This window comes from Canis lupus, chromosome 30 (assembly GCF_003254725.2).
Source record: "Canis lupus dingo isolate Sandy chromosome 30, ASM325472v2, whole genome shotgun sequence".
Lineage (NCBI taxonomy): Eukaryota > Metazoa > Chordata > Mammalia > Carnivora > Canidae > Canis > Canis lupus.
In genome coordinates this window covers 30,619,253-30,640,401 of record NC_064272.1, presented here as the reverse complement: position 1 = coordinate 30,640,401, position 21,149 = coordinate 30,619,253, and the positions used below count along the sequence as shown (strand labels likewise).

General features: G+C 50.7%; 1 protein-coding gene across 6 annotated transcripts in view; it reads left to right on the top strand.

The window, feature by feature from the left end:
* MEGF11 (multiple EGF like domains 11) overlaps positions 1-21,149 on the top strand; it is a 344,966-nt gene that overhangs the window by 159,691 nt on the left and 164,126 nt on the right. For all 6 annotated transcript variants that reach the window (XR_003146032.3, XM_025472427.3, XM_025472425.3 and 3 more), the window contains one exon: positions 9,111-9,203. Coding sequence is in view for 5 of the 6 variants with exons in the window: in XM_025472427.3 (XP_025328212.1) it covers positions 9,111-9,203 (93 nt within the window). In the remaining variant the exon portion in view is untranslated. The remainder of the gene's footprint in view (positions 1-9,110; positions 9,204-21,149) is intronic.

Below are 21,149 nucleotides of genomic sequence, written 5' to 3'. Positions count from 1 at the left end.
AGCCTCTCCCCTGTCTGCCAACATACAGAGTTGCCTCCCTTCTGTTGGCACCCATTCTGCGTTCTGAACTGGCTGTGACCAGAGACCTTTTATTTTTCATTTTCATTTTTTTCATTTGTAGGATTTACTTATTTTGCGGCAGGGAGGGGCAAAGGGAGAAAGAGAGTCACAAGCAGACACTGCGCTGAGCGTGGAGCCCAATGCAAGGCTCCATCTCACGACCCTGAGATCATGACCTGAGCCGAAAGCAAGAGTCAGAGGCTCATCTGACTGTGCCATCCAGGCACCCCCAGCACCAGACACATTTTAGTGCTCTTGCTTGCTGGCTCACTTACTCCCCTGTCCCCCCACCCACCTGGCTATCCACCTACCAGCTTGCCCATGCACTCAGCGGCTTGCTCCCTCTCCCAGCATCGCTCTGTGGAAGTGGGGACTCTGGCCTACTTGCTTATGGTAGCCCATGTGCTTAAACTAGCACCTAGCACAGTGTCTGGTACAGAGTGGGTGCTTAATAAATGCTTCTGGAGTAAGCGATGCTCAGAGGTAGGGGGATGGAATAGATGACCTTGAAAAAAATAATAGCTAGGTCCCTATGTGCCAGACAGTGTGCTAAGAAGTAAGCGGTTTGCTTGTATTGATGGTTTAACTTTGCAACCAAACTATAAGCTAGAGAACCAGTGTCCCCATTTTAAAGATGAGAAAACCAAGGCCCAGAGAAGAAAAGTAACTTGCCTGAGGTCACCACTAAGAAGTGGGCTTGAATCTAGGCAGCCAGGCTCCCAAGTCCATTCTCTGCTGTCTTCTCAGTCTTGGCCCCTGTGGAAATTCGAGTGCAGTTGCTCTGGGCACAACTCCCTGAGAGGGCGAGGGTCTGGTTCCCAAGGGGTCAGGAGCAGGCAGGAGGAGTAGCACTGCCTGGGAGTCCCATGGGCAGGCAAGGCCTCTGCGTTTTGGACTCACCTTCATAATCCCTACCCGGGGGTCGGGGTGGGGGGGCAGGGGCGGCCCAGCACACAGCACGTGCTGGCTAAACACTTGTCCAGTGAACATGTGTGTGTGGGGGTGCACGAATGAGCAGAGGGTGCAAGGGTGCAGGGAGGACACCTGGCAGCAGGTAGGTTCACATTTTCCCCCAGAAGCATGGCCAGCAGCCCTCTAGGAGAGAAAGAGCCTGGCGGCCAAACTGCAGCCTCGTTTTGTTCTAGACTTCTCTTCTCTGAAATGACAGTTATAATTCACCAACGAGCCACGCGGGGACCTCGGGGCCCCCTTGTCTGCCCGCAGTACCCACACTTCCAGTGTTCCCAGTGCTACACCCCCGCCTCCCTGCCTCGGTGAACGAGGAAGCCTCTCCTCTTTAGGTCTCACCCAGGCCTTTCTGTCATCCTGTGAGCTGGAAATGAACCTAAGAATGCTTTGGGGCTGTGGCATCCCAGCTCCCCTGGCCAGCCCTGGGAAAAGGAATATTAATAGCACCATAAAGAACAAAGCCAACCAGCAACAACTATAATTGACCTCTGGTTCTAGGTGCTTTGTGTGAATCAACTCATTTATTCTTTGTAATAACTGCCTAAGTCCCCAGCCATCTTGTAGATGGGGAAACTGAGGACAAGCTGTGTTGCTTAAGGACACGCAGCTAATAAGTAGCAGAACAAGGACCAGGCTTTTTATCTGTCAAAGACTAAAACTCAGCAAAGACACCACCAAATTAGGATGAATGGGTACGGGCTGGCTTGGCCGATTGGGTGGGGGCAGCCAACCCCTGGTTACCTGTGTGAGCCCTCCTAGTGCTCATCCCTACCTGCGCCCCCGCCAGTGGGAAGAAGGGGGACCTATAGGCCCATGAACTCCATCCAGACAAGAAAAGCTCTTGGCTCCCAGTATCCTTTCATCGTATCAACTCTGCAGGTGAAACACTTCCTTTCTTTTGTTCTAATTGACTATTTATGTCTTGGAGTCAGATGTGACCAAAGCAATTCAAAACTCTAGATGTGCTGAGAGGAGGGACCAGCTGTTGTCGCTCTTCCTGACCATCCAGGGGACTTGGGGCTGGCAGTTATAAAGGAAGGAGTAATACACGTCGGATGAATTGTTTTGGAACTCCCTTTTGGTGACTCCCTGACTCGGGTACCTGTACCACTCCCCCATCCCCCCTCCCCCCTCCCCCAGCCACATGCTACATGACCTTGGGCGTGGCAAAATCACTCATGCTAAGTGTGTCACTTAGGAATTGGCACTTGGGCCCACTTGGATGTAGGTCATTTTATTTCCAAGCAGAATCAGATGACAGCCTGACCTGTGGCTCCTGCCAAGAATGCTAATGGAGGACTGATCAATGTACCTGGGGGCACCAGGGACACTGGGTTGGGGGGAAGCTCCAGAAGCCATGTGCTGCAGAATTCTGGGAGGCCACCACCTCCTTTCCCTGGCTCCCTAGTCTTCTTTCGTCCTAGCTGAATATCAGCCCCGTTGGCCAGGGAACATGGAAGTTGTCTTTATTTATCTTGACCTTTTCATGTAAGTAATTTTTATAGTTCCATTAACTAGTAAGACCATTTCAAAACCGCCAGGCAAAATATATTACTGTGAATGCCCCAGGGACTTATGGGTTTTCTTGGGTGGAATGCTAATAGGAGTGAGAATTGATTCAAAGGGCTCACCATGAACGAGGGACAGCAGACGGGATGCCTTGGTCAGGGAACGGCCAGGATGTCTCAGCGGTTTGTTTGCAGAGAAGAACCTAAGTCTGACCTAGACACCTTTGCTTGATGCCAAGATGCCTGGACTAGGGGATGCTCCAGCCTCACATCTGTATCTCAGAATACATTTGTTCAATGACAGGCTTTGTGTTTGCATCTGTGGAATGGATTCTTCTCAAACTTGGTATAAATCAGTAAACCAAAAAGCCAATTGCTGCTGCAATGGGGCCCTAGACTCCCAGAGCTGAAGGGACATTTAGATCATGTCCTTCAACCCCTTCATTTCACAGAGAGAGAAGCTGAGACCCAGAGGAGGGAATGGACTTGGCAAATCCATGACAAATGTGGTGCTGGAACTTACTTAACTTATGGTTCAGGTGGTGGTGGAGCATGTGGGTTAAGAGCCTGTTAGCATCACATAGATGTGGGCTCAAACCTTGGCTTGGCCACTGGATCAGTTAGGGTCCTGGCAAGAAACAGATGGCATGTTAACTGAGGAGAGTTTAATAAAATGATCACAGATATCCACCTCTATTTGTGTCACACCATTTTGCATTTGCAAAAAACTTTTACATTAGGACCTGTTTTTGCTAACGGGAAGAAATCCAAAGAGGACTTTTACTTTCATGAAAATGGTGAAAGTGAAAATAGTGCTCGAAATTTGTTTTGCAGCAAGTGGTTATAAAGTTAGCACGCACCCTGAGGAGTAAGAGTGATGCCCCAATCTGCTTCCCCAGGAACTACATTTAGCATCTCAGCATCAAGCCTGCATGGCTTTGAATTGTGTCTGGGCATCTGTGCTTTATCTCAATTTAATTTTGTGCATCTGTTAGCAAGACGTGTCATAAGGTATCAGAAAAGCCTAAGAGGTTATTTTCTGGGTCAAATTTTTTTGTATAAATTAATGGTAATTGCTTTTTTTACTTGATGCCATTTTTGGCTTACAGAAGGGTTCATAGGAATGTTCTACTTTCATAGAGGGAGAGGGATCAGTATTTATGACAGCATGGGAAGGGATAAAGAAACCAAGTGGAAATTTAGGTCTAGCAACCAAAGAGAGAGTCCCTCCAGGCTTGGGCTGAAAGAGGCTCCCCACACCCGCCCTGAGCACCCTGACCAGTACTGTTAGCCCTTACCGTCCCATCTCTTGCTGGTATTTTCCATCGGCCAGACCCATCCAGAAGCCAGAGGGCAAGGAGGCCCATTAATGCAGTCCTTGGAGGTCTTCCTCTCAGGGCACAGAGGGGACGGGCACAGAAGGGCAGAGCGTGATCCGGGAGGGCAGATGGAGACTATGCCTTCTCAGGGGGTAAAAACTGGTTTTCAGTCTGTTTATACAGAAAGCAAAAACACACTGTATATCTGGGTAGGTACTGGGTGTATATCTGTGGTATCACAATTTCATGGGAGGGAGCGATTAAGAAAAAAATGTCTAAAGTGGTTTCCCAAGGGGAGGAGTTGATGGTGAAAACACGGTGGAGAAATAGTGACCTCGCCCAGCAGCTGTGGGAATCTGCACAAGTTACTAAGCCCTTCCTGTGGTTGATTCCCAACTGTAAAAGGAGTAGTCATTCCGTCTGCCTCAAGGATGAAAGGGGGCAACAGGAATGCGGTGCCCGGCAGAGAGAAAGGATTCATCACTTGGCTTTTCCTCGCTGACCACAGTGATTAGTGTCTGATGAGAGTCATATGGCAGGTGGTAGAGAGCCCAAACTCACACTCAGGTCTCCTGCCTCTTAATCCCGTGCCATTTCCAAAGGAATGGAGGACAGAGACTGGGGTCCCTGTGATGTCAAGGGCCCTAGAAAGAGGATGGGGCTTGGGGGCCAGCCAGGAAGTGGTACTAGGGCAATGGCAGAGATCCAGGCATTTCCTGGAGGGGGTAGGGCTGGGCAGGATGCTAGCTCATGATGATTCTTAGCTGAATGGGACTTTATAGACCTCATCTGTTCTCATCTCAATTTATAGGTCAGGTTGCAGGGCCCGGAGAGGAAAGTGGGATGCTGAGTATCATTGAAATATATGTGGTGGTCGCATACCCCGGATCTGCTTACACCTGTAACTTGGCTTGTTCTGTAACCCCCTACAGCACCATTCTCAAGACCACCAGCCACCCTAGGCCCCATGGGCAGAAACAGCCTGAGCCAAGGGGCAGGGCCCAGAGATTGGGTGACTGCTCTGTGACTGAGCCGTGCCCTCCCTGCATGTGCTCTGAAGCTCTCTCCTTGGGACTCACCCAAAACTGAGACACCTGCTTTGTCTCAGGCAGCATGAGAGCTTCAGAAAGGCTGAATAGGAAGTGGCTTTTGTCCTCTCAAAGGCCAGGGATTCACAAAGGAGAGACAGATGCTGCGATGGTTAACTCCTTCAAGGTGTACTGGGATGGCCTGTGTTGAAAGTTCTGAGGCCTGGCACACAGTAGGTGCTCAGAAAATGGTAATGGACAGGAAGCAGAGATACCAGCTGTCAGCTGGACTTAGATGTCAAGTCCAGACCACATGTAGCACACGTGTGTGTGTGTGTGTGTGTGAATAATCAAGGCAGCTCATGCTTACTGAGTACTTGCTGTATGCCAGGTACTGGCCTCAGCACTTTACACTGCATTTCATTGAATCTTTGCAGCAACCCATGAGTTAGGTACGATCAGTGTCCCCATTTCACAGATGAAGAAACTGAGGCACGGAAGGTTAGATACTTTGCTTATTGTCCTGTAATTGTAATTGACAGACACAGAATTTAAATTCCGGTCGTTGCATTATCTCCCACCCCGACCTCCCCACCAGGGCTGGAGATGGGGCCACCCTCCAGCACACCATCCCCGACCAGGGTTTGTCAGCAGATCACTACAGCCCTCTCCATGTGTCTGGGGCCTTAGTGGAGGGAGGGAGACAGCTTGCGTGTGGGGACCCCCACTCAGGTCTGAGGACGTCCTACTACATAAGAGTAGCGAGACCCACACAGAACTTACTATACCCCAGGCACCCCTCTGGGTGCTTTGTCAACTCTTATAATCCTCACACACAGCCCGAGGCCCGTCCTGTCACTGGCCCCCGCTGAACAGATGGGGACTGACACGGAGACGACGTTAACTTGCCAAGGTCTAGAGCTACTAAGTGGCCTCTCTGGGTCCAGACCCAGCTTCTGGTGCAGTCTTTGCTCTTAGCCACCGTGCTGTGCTGCTTCTCACTAAAAATGCCTCCAGCACCCGGATGTTGGAAACGGGACTGAGGCAGGAGGGTAAGGTGGTGGGAAGCCGAGAGAGCAGAGGTTCAAATTTCTGAGTGGGGCCGGGAGAGGGGAGGTGGTGGTGTCAGGGCCACCTGCTGCTGGGAGTACAGGAGTGGAGAGACGGACTCAACAAAATGCCCCTGTTTAGAGTTGCAGGAGCCGGAGAAGAGGGCGACCAGGGTGGAAGAGCTCTGATTGAACCCCTTGTAGGGGGTTGGCCAGCGTGAAGAGCGGGGTCAGAAAGAACTTAGGGGACACATATGCTCTAGGGGTGGCTGCTGTGTCAGCCCCCGCCCTCTGCAGAGGGGCTGCCCACCGTCAGGCTACCGCAGAGTCAGGAACCCCAGCCCCAGGGAGGGACAGGGGTCTCCCCTTCATTCCCCCTCAGGAGACTTCCCTCACAGCACCCACGTCCTGTGGCCTCCCCACCAGGTACATAAGCCCACGGTGGCCCGATTGCCAAATATGGCCATCTGAACCTCGGATGTTTGCTATCAAATTTCATGCCTCAAACAACACCTGTGAAATATGAATGGATCGAGGTTTTGACGAGCAAATAGCCCAGGCATAAACCCAGGGCGATGAGGAGGGGAGGGGGATAACAAGGTCTGGAGGGGCCATGGGGATGCAACACCATCCCTGGAGCCAGGCCCAAGGTTTATGCAATGACTCATCTCCACGTAGGGTCTTTGGGAGCCAGTGGGCTGGATACAGGGCTGAGCTGAGGGGAGCTCCACAAACTGTCCTAGGGGTCCCTGGGGTTTGAGACAGAGACCAAAGGGAAGGGTGGTGTGGAGTTTGGCTAGAGCACCTGAAGGCCCTGCCCTTCCAGCTAGGAAGAGGTTCAGGAGATAGGCCTATGGCCAGGTGTGTAGGGTGAGCAGGGCCACGGAGAGGCGAGGGTTGGCAGGGCACTTCATCAGTACGTCAAGCTTCCTCTCTGCTCCCTTGAGCTGCTCTGAGCCCCCTGCCCAGCTCCCCTGCAGGGCACTCAGTGTGTTGAAGCAGCTTCTCTGGCTTCTGCCTTCATGTCTCACCCTCCCGGGGGGCACCCACAGTACCCTGTGCCATCCCCATGGGCTGGCTCCACCAGCCACTGAGCTGTCTAGGCAGGGGAAGGCATCTAGCTGGGTGAGAGGTGAAGGCACCTCTCCCTTCCCTTTACCTTCAGGAGGCTCATCTCCAAGCTCCTTGCTTCCTGGCAAAGAAGCCACAAGCTGTCCACAAGGTCACAAACACTTGGGCCTCTGTTTCTCCATGTGTAAAATGGAGGGGCTGGACATGATGTTCTCTGAGGTCTCTTCCAGCCCTGATAGTTGGCTGATTCATTGCTCGCTATCTGCCCTCACTGCACCCCAGCAGAGCCCCCAGGAGTCAGGGTGTCACTGTGCAGTCTGAAAGCAGCAAGCGGTGTCTCGAGCTGATCTGACAAGTTGATGGGAGGGTCTGCTGGATGGCTGAGAGCCCCAACAATGGATCAGCAGGGACCTCAGCCTATGGGGGTGCAGATAGGGGAAGGAAGCAGCCGAGGCCAGGGCTTGGAGCTGGCTGGGCTGAGGTGCTGGCCTCTGAGAGGGCCTGGGGATGGACAGCTGGTATCCATTGTGTTCTGGGCACATTGATCCATTTGAGTTTATTTGGAAAGTCCAGTGGAGCAGGGCGAGCCAGGGCAGCAGGAGCGGTCAGATGAGGTCTTGCTAGCTGGGTGAGCCCCTCACTGTGGCTCTAAGTGGGACTGGTCGCTGGAGTTCCCCAGTGACAACTGGGTTAGCCAGCCATTCCCCAGAGCTCTGGGGCTGTAGAAAGCTTCACATACCAGAACCTTCCCTGAGAGCCACCTGTACAGATGTTAGAAGGACGTGGGTGCCGGGGCCCTCCTCCAATATACCGCAGCTAGGTTTGTAGAGGATAGGCTGACTGCAGACCACTGACCAGTGGGGCATCTGACATGGCCCTCCTGGATGCCTTTGCACGGGGGCTTGGGCAAAGCCAAGACAAAGGCTTCAGAGTCAGCATCTGGGATTGGGAGGGCCAGAGGACCTCACACCAACCATAAAATGAACTTTGTTGTCTAACCTGACAGTGGCCTCTCAGTGGGCATTCAGGCCAGGCAGTGGGCATGGCAGTGGAGTGGATGTTTGGAGGTCAGTGGCTGCTCCTCAGAACTCACCACTGGGGGCCACCTGTCCCCTCACCCTGGGCCAGTCCCAGGCAGAGAGGTCTCTTATTGCTTGTCAGGAAAAAGCACTTCATCTAGGTCCCGTCTAAGAAACTGACGGGGCTGATGGTAGCTGCTGAGTTCCTGAGCTTACAGAATTGGCCTGGGTGGCAAATGGGAGTTTTCTGTAATCCCTCACTGATGGATCAGATGGTGGGGCAGATCTCTCAGGAGCAAAAGATGACCTTGAGAACATATAGATGTCAAAGGAAGAGAGAAATAATCCCCCTTCCTCAAACTGCTGCCAATAAGCCTTCTTGACACTGGAGGAAGGCGCTGGAAACTGCGGCTGCTGCCTCCCAGCTCAGGCTGTAGCATTTGCTTGCATGATAAGAGATTGCCAGGCACTTTCTAATTACAATTATCATCATCATAGATGTCTCTCTTAATTACTTTCTTATAATTAGCTGTTGCTTTTTCCTCGGCATTTGTGTACTTTGCAGATTTGCTGACATTTGAGAGCCCCCAAAACAGGGGCATTTGGGGAGGAGAGCAAAAAAAGGTGGAGGAAATATAAGCGGAACCTATTCTTTTCAGGCAACCTGATAAATTCCGGGGCCTCTGTAAGAAAGAAACTGGGAAAAGCAAAAGATGGCCATGACAGGTCACTTCCCGAGCTCATAGGAAAGAGATTAGGAGTGTGGATTTAGGGTTGGGGTTTGTGGAGGGTCTTCAAGTGTTAAATCTTGGAGAGAATATTCTTGAAAAGCTAAGGCTGACGTCTCTCGGGCTTGGGTTTCCTTTTAAGAGATGAGACTGGGACGAAGCACACTCTTGTTGGATCCATTTCAGAGTTAATTAAATGATGCGGGTCAGGAGTAGCTTGATTTTCCCCAAAGCCAGTGATGCATTCTGAGCATCCCTGGGCCCCAGGGGATCATTACAAAGTGGTTCATGCTCTTTGACCAGATGTTTGGTTTTCACTCTCTGTTCCTGTGCTTTCTCCCTCTCCCGGCCCCCTGCAGCCCTGTGTACGGAGGACTGTGTGCACGGTCGCTGTGTTTCTCCGGACACCTGCCACTGTGAGCCCGGTTGGGGAGGGCCCGACTGTTCCAGTGGTGAGTCTGGGGTCTTTGGGGGCCAGGAGGTCCCTTGGCTGTGGTGTGGGAGGGGCCATGCCATGTGCATGCTGAATTCTTTGTGTTGGTCTGGGGCAGCCTAGGGGAGTGTGGACATTGGGGAGGAGGCATACCTGCAATTTACATGGTGATGCTTGGGGTGGAAGTCTCCAGAGGCATGGAGGTAATGGTTTGTGGGGTCTGGAGAAGCATTGCGCATTGCGTTTATTGGAAACTGTGGAGTATTTGTACAACTCTGACTTGATGAAATACTTCGAGATACAGTCTTTTAAGGGTTGAGATGCTCTTGGGACTTATGGACAGGGCCAGAGACTGCTGCCTCCCACAGCAGCATGGGGTATTGTATCTGCCTTGGGGCTGGCCATCAAGAGGGTGAGGTACACCCAGCAGCTGCTAGGGGAATTCTCTGCCAAAAACCCAGCTGGAGACAACTCTTGCTCTTCTGGCTCATTCCCCTTAAATGCTCACAGATAACCCTCTTCCCATTGGCACATTTTGCACTCGACGGTTGGTCAACATGATGGTCTTAGATGATTTTCGAGCAGGCTTTGATTAGTGTTGAGACCCAGTTTTCTTCCTGCTTCGAGCTGGGGTAGAGCATCTTCTTTATTGTGACTTGAGTAGATAACATATCTAAGCTGATCCATTAGGGATCTGACCCCCAGTATTGACCCATCTTGGGGAGCCACCTCCCTGGTCCCTATCCCAAAGTAACTCTAATGGTCATGACAACTTGAAGAGGGGAATGATAGGTCCATGTTGGCCCAATGTGCTGCTCTTGCCCTTTTCTGCTATCTCTGTTGTGGTGGAAACATCTAGTTATGGTCCTTTTTCCCAAGGGCCTTGACCAGAACCTTCCCATCTACCCAGTGCATTAGAACATATACCCCAGCAAGGCTATGGGATGTGGTCTTATTTCAACCCTGGCTGGTTATCTTGGTTCGGGGAGTTCTGGGATCTGTTTGGGGTACTTGGGAAAGTCTTCAATGCACTGGGGCCTTGGTGGCTTCCTCCTTCCAGCTGTTTCACTGCTTTGAGTTGGGCCACGCAGAGGAACAGGGCCAGGGGTTCCTCCAGACAACGAAAAGTTTAAGGGACACATGAGGTAAAGGAATGTGTTCGACCAGTCTTTCTGTGAACTACAGCAAACATCTTAAAAGTTAAAAGGTTTAAGAGCTTGTCCCCGCGCCTTGTCCGTGTTTTGTTCTGTGTAACTTTGCTCACAGTGAACCCTTGATAAGAGCTAACTTGGATTAGGTGAACCCTGCAGGGACAGGTCTGCTTGTTGCCTTGTTGCTTGCTGGACTATAACATCAAGGGCAGGCTGTTGGAAGTTGGAAATATAGCCGGAGTCTCGGGGGCCCTGAATGCATTTAACCCCCCACAGGCCCCCACCAGTGCAGGTGTATATGGTCCTCACTATATACTGGACTGTGCCAGGCCCTGGGGTGGGCCCTGGAAGGTCTTTCCAATACAGTCTCTATCTTTCAGGGTTACCCTCCTGGTAAAAGATAGTGTTTTGGTGGTAGATGAATCAGCCATAGGACACAAACTGTGAGCAGATGTACTCCAAGCAATTTGAGCCTGTTTGCCAGTGTGCTGCTGGATGCCTGTCTGCCTGAGTGTGCCTTAGGATCTTTGTGGGGGCCGTGCCCATCGGGATGGGTGTCCTGGTCAGTGTGGTGGGTACCTCTGGAGATTTCTGAATGAGAGCTGCCCGCGTACAGGTCTATGCATATGATACCCTTGCAGGGTAGCTTGAATTTTTAACTGAAAGCATCGTTCTTGTTTTTTTTTTTTTTTCTCATTCTAAAATTACACCTGTTCATGTTCAAAAGGAGATCCAAACTGCACCAAAATCCTACAAAAAGGTGAGACACACACACCCAGAGATAGCCACTTCTGGCATTTGGATGCTGGTCCTCTCCGTCATTTCTCTGTATTTGCACCAAGAGCTAGGCCTGGATACAACTTTTATGAATTAGATCATGAATATGTGCCATTCTGTAACTTGCTTTTGAAATTTAACTTTATGTCATGCACTGATATCTTTGTCAATAAACATGAATCTCCCTTTAAATTTTTAAAGACCTTTATAGAGTTTCCTTCTGTGAATTACCAGAGGTATTTGACCAGTCTCTAGTTGATGAGCTTTTAAGTTGTTTGGTGGGGTGGGGGTAAGGGTTCATTATTGTAGGCCCCATCATCCCTTATTCAGGATCCTTGGGGCTTGTTGATTTCAGAACTTCAATTTTTTCAGAGTTTAGAAACATGTATGGTGACTACACGTATACAATCTAAACCTCCAGTGGGGTCTGGGCTGCATCCTGGAATGAAGCATAGTAATATCTCTGAAAATGACTAATCCCATCTAGTGACATCAAGACAATACACAACCACAAGCCAGCTCCATGAAGATCGGCCTCTAAATGAATTTTGGTGCTGACCTTTAAAAAAATTTATTCTTTTCTTTTTGGCTTTTTAGGGAGTTTTGGATTGAAAAATGCTACAGTGATTCTTCTCATGCGTATATCTTTGCCTATTTGTCCTGATTTCTTCTTAGGATAAATTCCTGGAAGTGGCAAGGAAGGTTATAAAGATCCATCATCCTACTGCCTGCCCTGTCCTGCCTTTGTGGCTGCCAAGGGATTTATGACTTTGACACTTGTGAAGGGGGACACATCCAGTACTGGGGTGGAGGTGGCAGACTTTTCATCCTTTCCAGACTTACAACCCCATAGCCTAATTTCTTTCAGTCCTGAGCTAAATTCTTTCTGCTCCATGAAGAAAGTGAGGTAATGCTAATTTGCCTGGGGAGTAGGCACATGAGCTATCGTGGGTAATTCTGAGATGTTAGAAGGACTAGTGTGAGGAAGCGGAGTGGCTGCATGCATGGTCATAAACCTCCATCCCATCGAATAACGAGGAGTAAAAGGATGAAATGTCAGTTTACACTGAATAAAGACAAGAGTGACTGTTATTAAATTGCACTAATCTCACAAGTGGAGATAAAAAGAAAAAAAGTTTTCCTATATTGAATATCTAGCTTTTTAAAGTAATTAGGAATATTAAAGCACTGACAATGATTGAGATAGAAACATTATTCATAACTTTTATTTCCGCACTGGGCACTGATCCAGTATATTTCATTTATGAGGTTTCAGCTGTAAGGAAGAGGACGTGAGCCAATTCCTAAATTAAATAGGCCCTGTTAACTTTTATAAATGATACCCCAAGAATCAACTTGGAAATTTTAGCCTTCATTGTGCTATTTAATTATTGTGTTTCCTGGGTCCTGCCTCTCTGCCTCCCAGCCCCGTGGTGCTTTGTAGTTTGGGTTCCAGGCTCCAGCGTGGTGCTTTGATTTGGGTCTCAGGTGCTTTGATTGGGGTAGACATGAGAGAAAAGCCTGCTCCTCCACCTCCTCCCCTCCCCTGCCCCCACTCCACCTCCCTCTTCTTAGATTCCACTGGACTCATCTCAACCATGTGCACAAAGTGCAGGACAGTAAAAGCTCCCTTGCTACTCAGTGTCTCATTGTCTGAGCAAGCCTCCTCCCCACCCCACGCTGGCACCGGGCAGGACTGCAGTCTCCCAGTATTGAAGGCAGCAGGAACCACGCTGGGCCACCAAGAGTAGCTCCTGCCAAATCAAATGTGTTCTTATCTTGAATGGTGTGTGAGATCCCTGGCCTGGCCGACTTGGCTTGCGGATTAAAATGAAACATTTACCTGCTCAGAAATATGTCTACCCCCCCTAAGCTAGCCTGGGACCCTTTAGGTCAATGCTTTTCTTTTCTTTTTTTTTTTTTTTTAGGTCAATGCTTTTCAAATGAAGGTATGTGTTTACTAGAGGTGTGTGTGTGTGTGTGTGTGTGTGAGAGAGAGAGAGAGAGAGAGAGATAAAATTTATGTAACATAAAATCTACCCTATTTTAGCCATTAAAAAAAAGATTTTATTAGAACATGCACACAAGCTGGAGGAGGGGCAGAGGGAGAAGCAGACTCCCCGCAGATCAGGGACCCCCCCACTTCACCCCACTACGCCAAGCAGAGCTCGATCCCAGGACCCAGGATCATGACCTGAGCTGAAGGCAGATGCTTGACTGACTGAGCCCCCCAGGCGCCCCTCATTTTAACCATTTTTGAATGTACAGGTCTGTGGCATTACGTACATTCACGCTATTGTGCAATCATCAACACTATGCATGTCCAGAACTTTTTCATCTTCAACTGAAGCTCCGTCCCCATTAAACATCAGTTCCCGCTCTCCCCTCCCCTTAGGCATAGAAGCCACATTCTATTTTCTGTCTCTAAGAATTTGACAATTCTAGGTACCTTATATAATACCTGTCTTCCTATGGCTAGTTTATTTCACTTAGCATAATGTCTTCAGGGTTCATCCATATTGTAGCATGTGTCAGAACTTCTTGGCTTTATAAGGCTGGATAATATTCCATTGTCTGTATTTGCCTCATTTTGTTTATCTGTTCATCCATCAGTGGACACTTGGGTTGCTTCCACCTTTTGACTACTGTGAATAATGTTGCTATGAACACAGGTTTACAGATAGTTTTCCTGCTTTCACCTCTTTGAGGTATATACTTCTTTGGATTGCTGATCCAGAAGTGGATTGCTGGATCATATGATAATTCTACGTTGAATTTTTTGAGGAATCATCATACCTCATTCCATAGCATCTGTACCATTTTACATTCTCACCGGCAATGCCCAAGGGTCCCATTTTCTTCCCATCCTTGCCAACACTTGTTATTTTGGGGTTTTTTCCTGATTTAAAAAAAAAAAAAATCCCAGTGAGTGTGAAGTAGTATCTCATTGTGGTTTTGACATGCATTTCCCTAATTAGTGATGTCATGCTTCTTTTCATGTGCTTGTTGACTATTTGTAGATCTTCTTTAGAAAAATGTCTACTCATATCCTTTACCTGTTTTTTAATTGGGTTTTTTTGTTGTTGAGTTGTAGGAATTCTTTATATATTCTGGATATTAATTCCGTATTGGATATATGTATGATTTGAAAACATTTTCTCTCATTCCATGGATTGCCTTTTCACTCCATTAATTAGGGTCCTTTCTATGCACCAAAGTTCTAATTTTTATGAAATCTTTTTTTTAAATAATAAATTTATTTTTTATTGGTGTTCAATTGCCAACATACAGAATAACACCCAGTGCTCATCCCGTCAAGTGCCCCCCTCAGTGCCCACCACCCAGTCACCCCCACCCCCCGTCCTCCTCCCCTTCTACCACCCCTAGTTCGTTTCCCAGAGTTAGGAGTCAATTTTGATGAAATCTAATTTATTTATTTTTTCTTTTGTCGCCTATGCTATTGGCGTCCTATTCAAGAAATCATTGCCAAATCCAATGTCATAAAACTTTTACTCTGTTTTGTCTAAGAACTTTATCATTTTAGCTCTTGCATTAAGGTTTTGATCCATTTTGAGTTAACTTTTGCACATGGTATAAAGAAGGGGTCCAACTTAGGTTTCTTTGCACATGGGTATCAAGTTTTTGAGCACCATTTGTTGAAAAGACTTTTGCTAAAGATTTTTGAAGCTATGAAGTTTAATTTTTTCACCATGCAATGGTACATTAGTTATCTGATAAGTAATTTAAACATTGCTCCTTAAATTAAAACAAATAAAGATTTATTATAGAATTAAGTGCAGACTTGGCATGCTTTAAAAAAAAAATGTGAGGGGATCCCTGGGTGGCGTAGCGGTTTGGCGCCTGCCTTTGGCCCAGGGCGCGATCCTGGAGACCCAGGATCGAATCCCACATCGGGCTCCCGGTGCATGGAGCCTGCTTCTCCCTCTGCCTGTGTCTCTGCGCCTCTCTCTCTCTCTGTGACTATCATAAATAAATAAAAATTAAAAAAAATTTAAAAAAAATGTGATTATTTGAGCCTTTGGTAGAACTTTTGGAGCTATGCCACCAGACCTCCCTGGGGCAGGGCTAATTCAGGGGAAAAGTTTGAGAAGCAGTAGAAAAGGCAAGAAGTCCATATCCAGAATTAGCTCTCCCAGTGTTGGTGACTGTTTGCAAGGATGGTTGAGAGATCAGGCTCTGAACCCCTTTCCCCACTTGAATTCTTTGGCACTCTGTCTGCCCCCCAGCATGCTGGGCTATCTGCATCCCCTCCACTGTGTCTGGCTCCTTGGCTCTGGATTAGCATGAAGCTTCTGGCCCAGCCCACACTACCTCATCTTGGGTGGTTCCAGGGTCTCTGCATTTTCTGTAGTGCTCAGTGCTGGCCCTCCACAGCTGTGAGTCATATTAATCTCACATTGCTGTTTTCTTGAAGATCTCTTCACATCTTTTTCATTTAGCCACCAATTCCTGGAATACAGTATTAGAAAGTATGGTCTGGAATCCTGGAACCAAATCCTGGAGATCTCATGATTTAACCTGAAACCACTGAATCAAGAGCTAGGAGGGACCACAGAAATTGTTGGGTCTACTTCCATTTTACAGATTGGTAAACTGAGGTCTAGAGAAATGCTTCTGGGATTCTCAGGGAGGTAGTGGAAGGCTGTGCTTGATCCTGGGTCTCCTGACTCCCGTGCCTTTGGTCTCCCACCAACTGCTCTAGGAGTTCAGGGCTAGATTGTCTTAGAGGCAGATGGAGCTCATTATACAACAGCAAATAGGTCATGTTGTTCTATAGACTTTTGTGTGGATGTTGTAAAGGTTCCCAACCCTCCTAGTTCCTTCTTGGCCTAGGTCTAGAGCACAGACTCATGGCCACAGGTCATGGCCAGGGCTCTGGGATTAGAAATTTCCAAAGGGGCCAACCCTGCCATCTGCCTGGCTTAAAGAGTACATCAGAGAAGAGTCCCCATCTCAGGGGCCCCTGGACACACTTCTCACTGATGACTATCACAGTCTGGCAGCCCAGGACATGGGGGCAAAGTAAAAAGTACAGGATGTGGGCCAGGGTTCCTGCCTCTGGCCTGGGGCAGGTGAGGAGGGCCTGGAGGAGATGAGCAGGACATAAGGGGAGAGTGAGTGGGCCCAGCCACATAGGTCTCCTGGGAAGGGCCACTGCCAACACTTAGGGGATCCTTCTCAGTGACAGATGGAGTAAGGAGCCCAAGTGTGAGTAGTGGGAGAGGAGCAGGAAGCGTGAAGGGCCACAGGGTCTGAGGATGAAGGTGAATGGGGACTCCTGCCCCCACCTATGAGCTGATGCCAGACATAGACGATATCATTTCATCTCCCAGCAGCTTGGAGAGGTCACGTGTGTTATCCCTATTTTACAAAGAAACCAAAGCTCAGAGAAGTAGAGTAATTTCTGATCTTCACCTCGCTAACGAGTAGCAGATCCAGGATTAGAACCCAGAACTGTGTTCTTCCCACAGCCCCATGCTGCCTGCCAAGAAATGCAAGTCCTGTGCTGTAAAGCACAGGAAATCTGGCTTCAGGTCATACCTCTGCCTGGGTGACCCTAGCTAAGTCCCTCCTTCTCTGTGAGCCTCAGTTTTCTCATCTGCGAAATGGGAAGGTTGGCCTGGATATTCCACTCTCAAATCCTGTAGTGCTGTTTCTGGGAAGTCAGTATCCAGCATCGCCTAATCAGGGGCCCTGGTGACCTTCTTCCCACTGACCTCTGGGGACGGGGGGGTCTCCTCTCCCCTGCCCCCAGGCTGGGCCTTCCTGTGATTCTCTGTGATCATTCTGGGACCTGGGAAAGGAGTGGAAAGGGGGCCAGCCACGGGGGGTGGGGGCAGCCACATGACTCCCCTGCTTGCCTCCCCAGGTGGGGAGCCCTTGGCCGCCTCTGCTGGGAGGGGGTGTGCGGAGGGGTGTCCTGCCACCCGGGAGCCTGCAGCTCTCTGGTTGTGTTTTCACTACACTGAGCGGGCTGTCAAGGTTAAAGCAACTTCAGATGAATCACCACAAAGCAATTACACTTGCTTTTTCTCGCGTGCTGCCCTGCCCAGCCCGCGGCCCCTCGCAGACCGCCTGGGCCGCCTGCCGCCGGCATCTGGTGCGCCTGTGGCCTCCCGGGCCGGCGGGCCCCGTGTCAGCAGCGCACACTGGGGCGCAGCCACCGTGACGGGAACAGAAGGGAGAGGCGGACGCGGCAGCAAATGCTTTTTCAAGGTCTGTGCGTAAGAGAAGCTGCTATTCACCCCAGAATTCTAATTTTGAACAAAAAAGAAGTCCGTAGCCAGGGCCAAGGGGCCCCCCCTGGCTCAGTGTTCTCCGTCCCTTGATTCCACTTAATATATATTATTGAGCTCCTCAGAGGACAGCCTTGCCAGGGGGCCAGGGCTGAAGCGGGGGGAGTGGATTTAGGGGTGTGGAGGGCAGAGCCCCCAACCTCAGGGAACTTTGAGCAGAAGCCAGAACTACTAGCACAGAGAGGAGGCAGTTGGAAGAGTCCAGGGAGAGAGAAGGCCCTGGCTTTCAGGGGTGGGGGCACCTGGATGGCTCAAGAAAGCCCGCCTGGGGAAGGTGCTGGAAGGAAGGAACCAGTGTGTACTGTGCCCCCGTTCTAGGCGAAGAGACAGCCACGGAGAGGTGAAGTGATGGCCTGAGGGGCCGCGGCTGGGGACGGTCAGGGTTGGGTCTCCCTGGCTTTTTCCCACAGGCCACAGGGATGAGAAGGGCGAGAGTCATACTCCCTTGTGGAGGAGCCTATGGGGGAGGCTGAAAGAGACCTCAAGCCGGAGGCTGCCCCAGTCCTGGCAGCTGGGGGCTTCTGGGGAAGGATGGCCAGGAGGCGGATTTGCCTTTGGCTGTCACCTGCCCCCAGCCCCAGCCTCCCTCCTTTCAAGACTCCCGTGTTCTGGAAGCTAATGAAAAGGCTTTTTCCCTCCCTTCTGGGGTTTCTTCCTCTCCTCTCAGGAGCAATGGGGAATGAGAAGGAACAGATGCTGGTGTGCTCTGCCCTTATGGGGGCCCAGACCATTGTAGGGGTGAGGATGAGGCTGGGTGGGGGCAGCCTGTGGAGAACCCACGACGAGCCCGAGGGCAGCTGATCTCCCCACCCCATCTCTACCCTAGGACTGCCTCTTGCTCCTGCGATGACACCTACCAGGAAAGGAGGGGAGACCTAAGGACCTCCTTCCCAGGTGGAAGGGAGGCAAGCCATGGGGCAGAGGGGACGTGTACTACTGCAGCCCCTCAGGCTCTCACCCCATCCCCCTCTGCCCCTGTGCCTCTCAGACCAGGGGGGAGGGATTGGGACCAGCCCCATCCGAGCAGGATCACGGGTCAGGCAAGACCTATACGGCCAATCCTAAAATTCAGTTTTTGCCTGAGAATTCCAGAACCTGGGTAGCCTGGAGCCACTGTGAGCTGCATGTTGGAGGGGGCTGTCACAGGGTGGGGGAGGGCGGTACCTTCTTCCAGACTCAGCTCCGGCCATCTGCTCCCTGAGAACAAAATTAATAAATAAGTGACACACTGGGAGTCTCACGAACCCGGGAGAGGGAGGAGGGTGGGGGAGCCCACGTAGAATGTGGCAGAAAGCAGAACAGAATGGCAGCAGCCAAGCTGGCGTCTTCGTGCGGGGCTGGCAGGCGGTGCTGCTCCCCTCCCCGGCCCCACTCGGGCATGAAAAGGACACCGTGCCCACCCCCGACACACACTCACACGGAGGCGCACACGTAAGCACTGGGCCTCGCTGCCAGGCTGGGCGCGTGGGCTGCGTCTCCATGAGAAACACAGGCCCCCCAGGGGAGGGAATCGCCGACTGTGCCATCTTGGCCTCACCAGCCCAGAGAACTATCTGGAACCCTGACAGGGAAGGGGAGGGAGGAGGCGCATCCTCTCTGGGTTCGTTCTCCAAGCCCTGCCTGGCCCCCCTGGGACTTTCAGCTCCATCACAGGCAGCACACTGGGCCCCCCGAGATAGGGGTTCATCTCCCTTCATCCTCCTGCAGCCCAGTGAGGTGGGGGTGACCACCCTTGTGCTGCTGGTGAGGAAGCTATGGTCACTCAGCGGCTCCAGAGTATGTGTCCCCTTCATTCAGGAATATTGCCACCAGGGTGTGGGGCTGTGGGAGAGGTGGCTTTGAGGCTGAAAGGGAGGGAGGCCTGGACTTGGCTCCCACGTGGACCTCTGTCCCCGCTCACCTCAGCAATTCCTGTACACAGCATCCCATTTATTATTTGGGGTTATTTGTTATTAGCCCATCCTTCAGATGCAGGGACTGAGACTCAGGGAGGCTGAGTGTACCTACCTGGCCTGAGGGCACACAGCTAGCAAGTGGCAGTCACAATCCGGATTCATGCTTGTTTGCAAGGGCTCCCTGCCTTCCCTCTCTAGCCCCTCCCACACCTGGGAGGTAGGGAGGCAGCGAACAAACCCATTAGCCCAGGTCCCTTTCCTGCTTCCCTTTGTCTGCCCCTGCTTCTTGGCCAGGCCTCTGTGGCTTCTTTGGGTCTGATGCCTGCCTAGTTCTTAGCCTCGTTTCCCATCACTCCACACCCTCCCCCCCCTTCCTTTATCCACTGACCCATTGCTCTTTTGCTTTTAAAGCGCAGCTCACATGCTATGACACTTCCTGATTCCCATAGATCTTGAATATATACACACAGCCTGTGTGGGCCATGCCCCACCGAACGATTAGTATTTGATGGCGTGTTTGCTATCCTCTCCATACCTATCCCCTGCCACCTTCCCCATGGCAGGGCCCAGGTCTTATCTCTGTGACTCTGGGGCCCTGCATGCCGCATAAACGTGCCACACACTGCTAAGTTGGACCCAGTAGATTCATTTTATCATGGTTTGCTTCCTCTGGATGGTGATCTAGTGGTGGTGGTAGGACTAGGGAAGATTATGGGGCTCTGCGCTGGCTGCTTGGGAGAATTCAAAGCCGTGTCCCTTGATCTTCCAAAAGTTCTCACCTACCAATATTTCCCCGGCATGCGTTCCCAAGGATTGTGATGTGAGGCCTGGAGTCAGGTTGGCCCTTCAGAAGAAGCAGAGGTCACATCTAGCTGGAAAAGTGGGAAAGATGCTGAGAAGACACTGGAAGCAGAGCTCAAAGAAGGGTGAGATTTGAAGTTTGAGTAGTCGGGTATGGAAAGAGAGGGCTTTCCAGGCAGACAGACACACCTAAGCCAAGGTGCTGAATGATGAGCAAGTCTCTGTGGCTGAAGCAGAGGGTGCCTGGTATGGAGGAGTGGGAGCCAGGTTAGGTGGTGTGGTGCTCTTATAATAGCCCCAGGAGCTCGGACATTATTCCATGGGCCCTGGGAGCTCCAGAAGGCTCACTTTTTCATCAGCTGAGTCTATTGTTTCCTGGTAGGGCAACCCCTGAACTCTTCCTTCTCCCAACTAACCTATGACCAGGTCTGGGCCCTAGGAATGGGAACAGAGAACATGCTGGAGCTCTGATCTGCCCCTCCAGTCCTGGCTAAGCCCCCAGGCCAGCTGGGCCACGCTCTTCTTCCCCTGGCCCTGACTGGAGGCCACTGAAGAACATATGGAGGCTACCTTGGCGTGGTGCAGGGAACAGATTGGAAGGAGTGTGGTGGAGGGGAGACTGCCATGATTAAGAGTTGGTGAATGGCTCTGGGCAGAGGGTGACTCAGAGAGGCCCAGGTTGGATATATTTTGATACCCTTCTGCCTCCTTGGCCAGACCAGGGAAGACAGTTCTGATGCCCAGCTTCATTGACCTCCAGGATCTCTGAGTCCCAGCCTGCCTGTCAGGGGCGGCCCTGCCATCCACCCTCCATCCTCAGACACCAGTGGGGTCCCCGGACGGACAGCAACTGCCCAGCAGGGCTACACAGAGGCAGCAGCCGAACTGGGGAATCTGTCACCCTCTAATAAGGAAAGCCCATTTTGGCAGGCTCGGTAATAGGCCTCAAATTGAATAATTAATAAAGTTATAAAAATATGTCTACGATATGGCCAGAATAATTCAGCCCAATTAGAAGCAATTA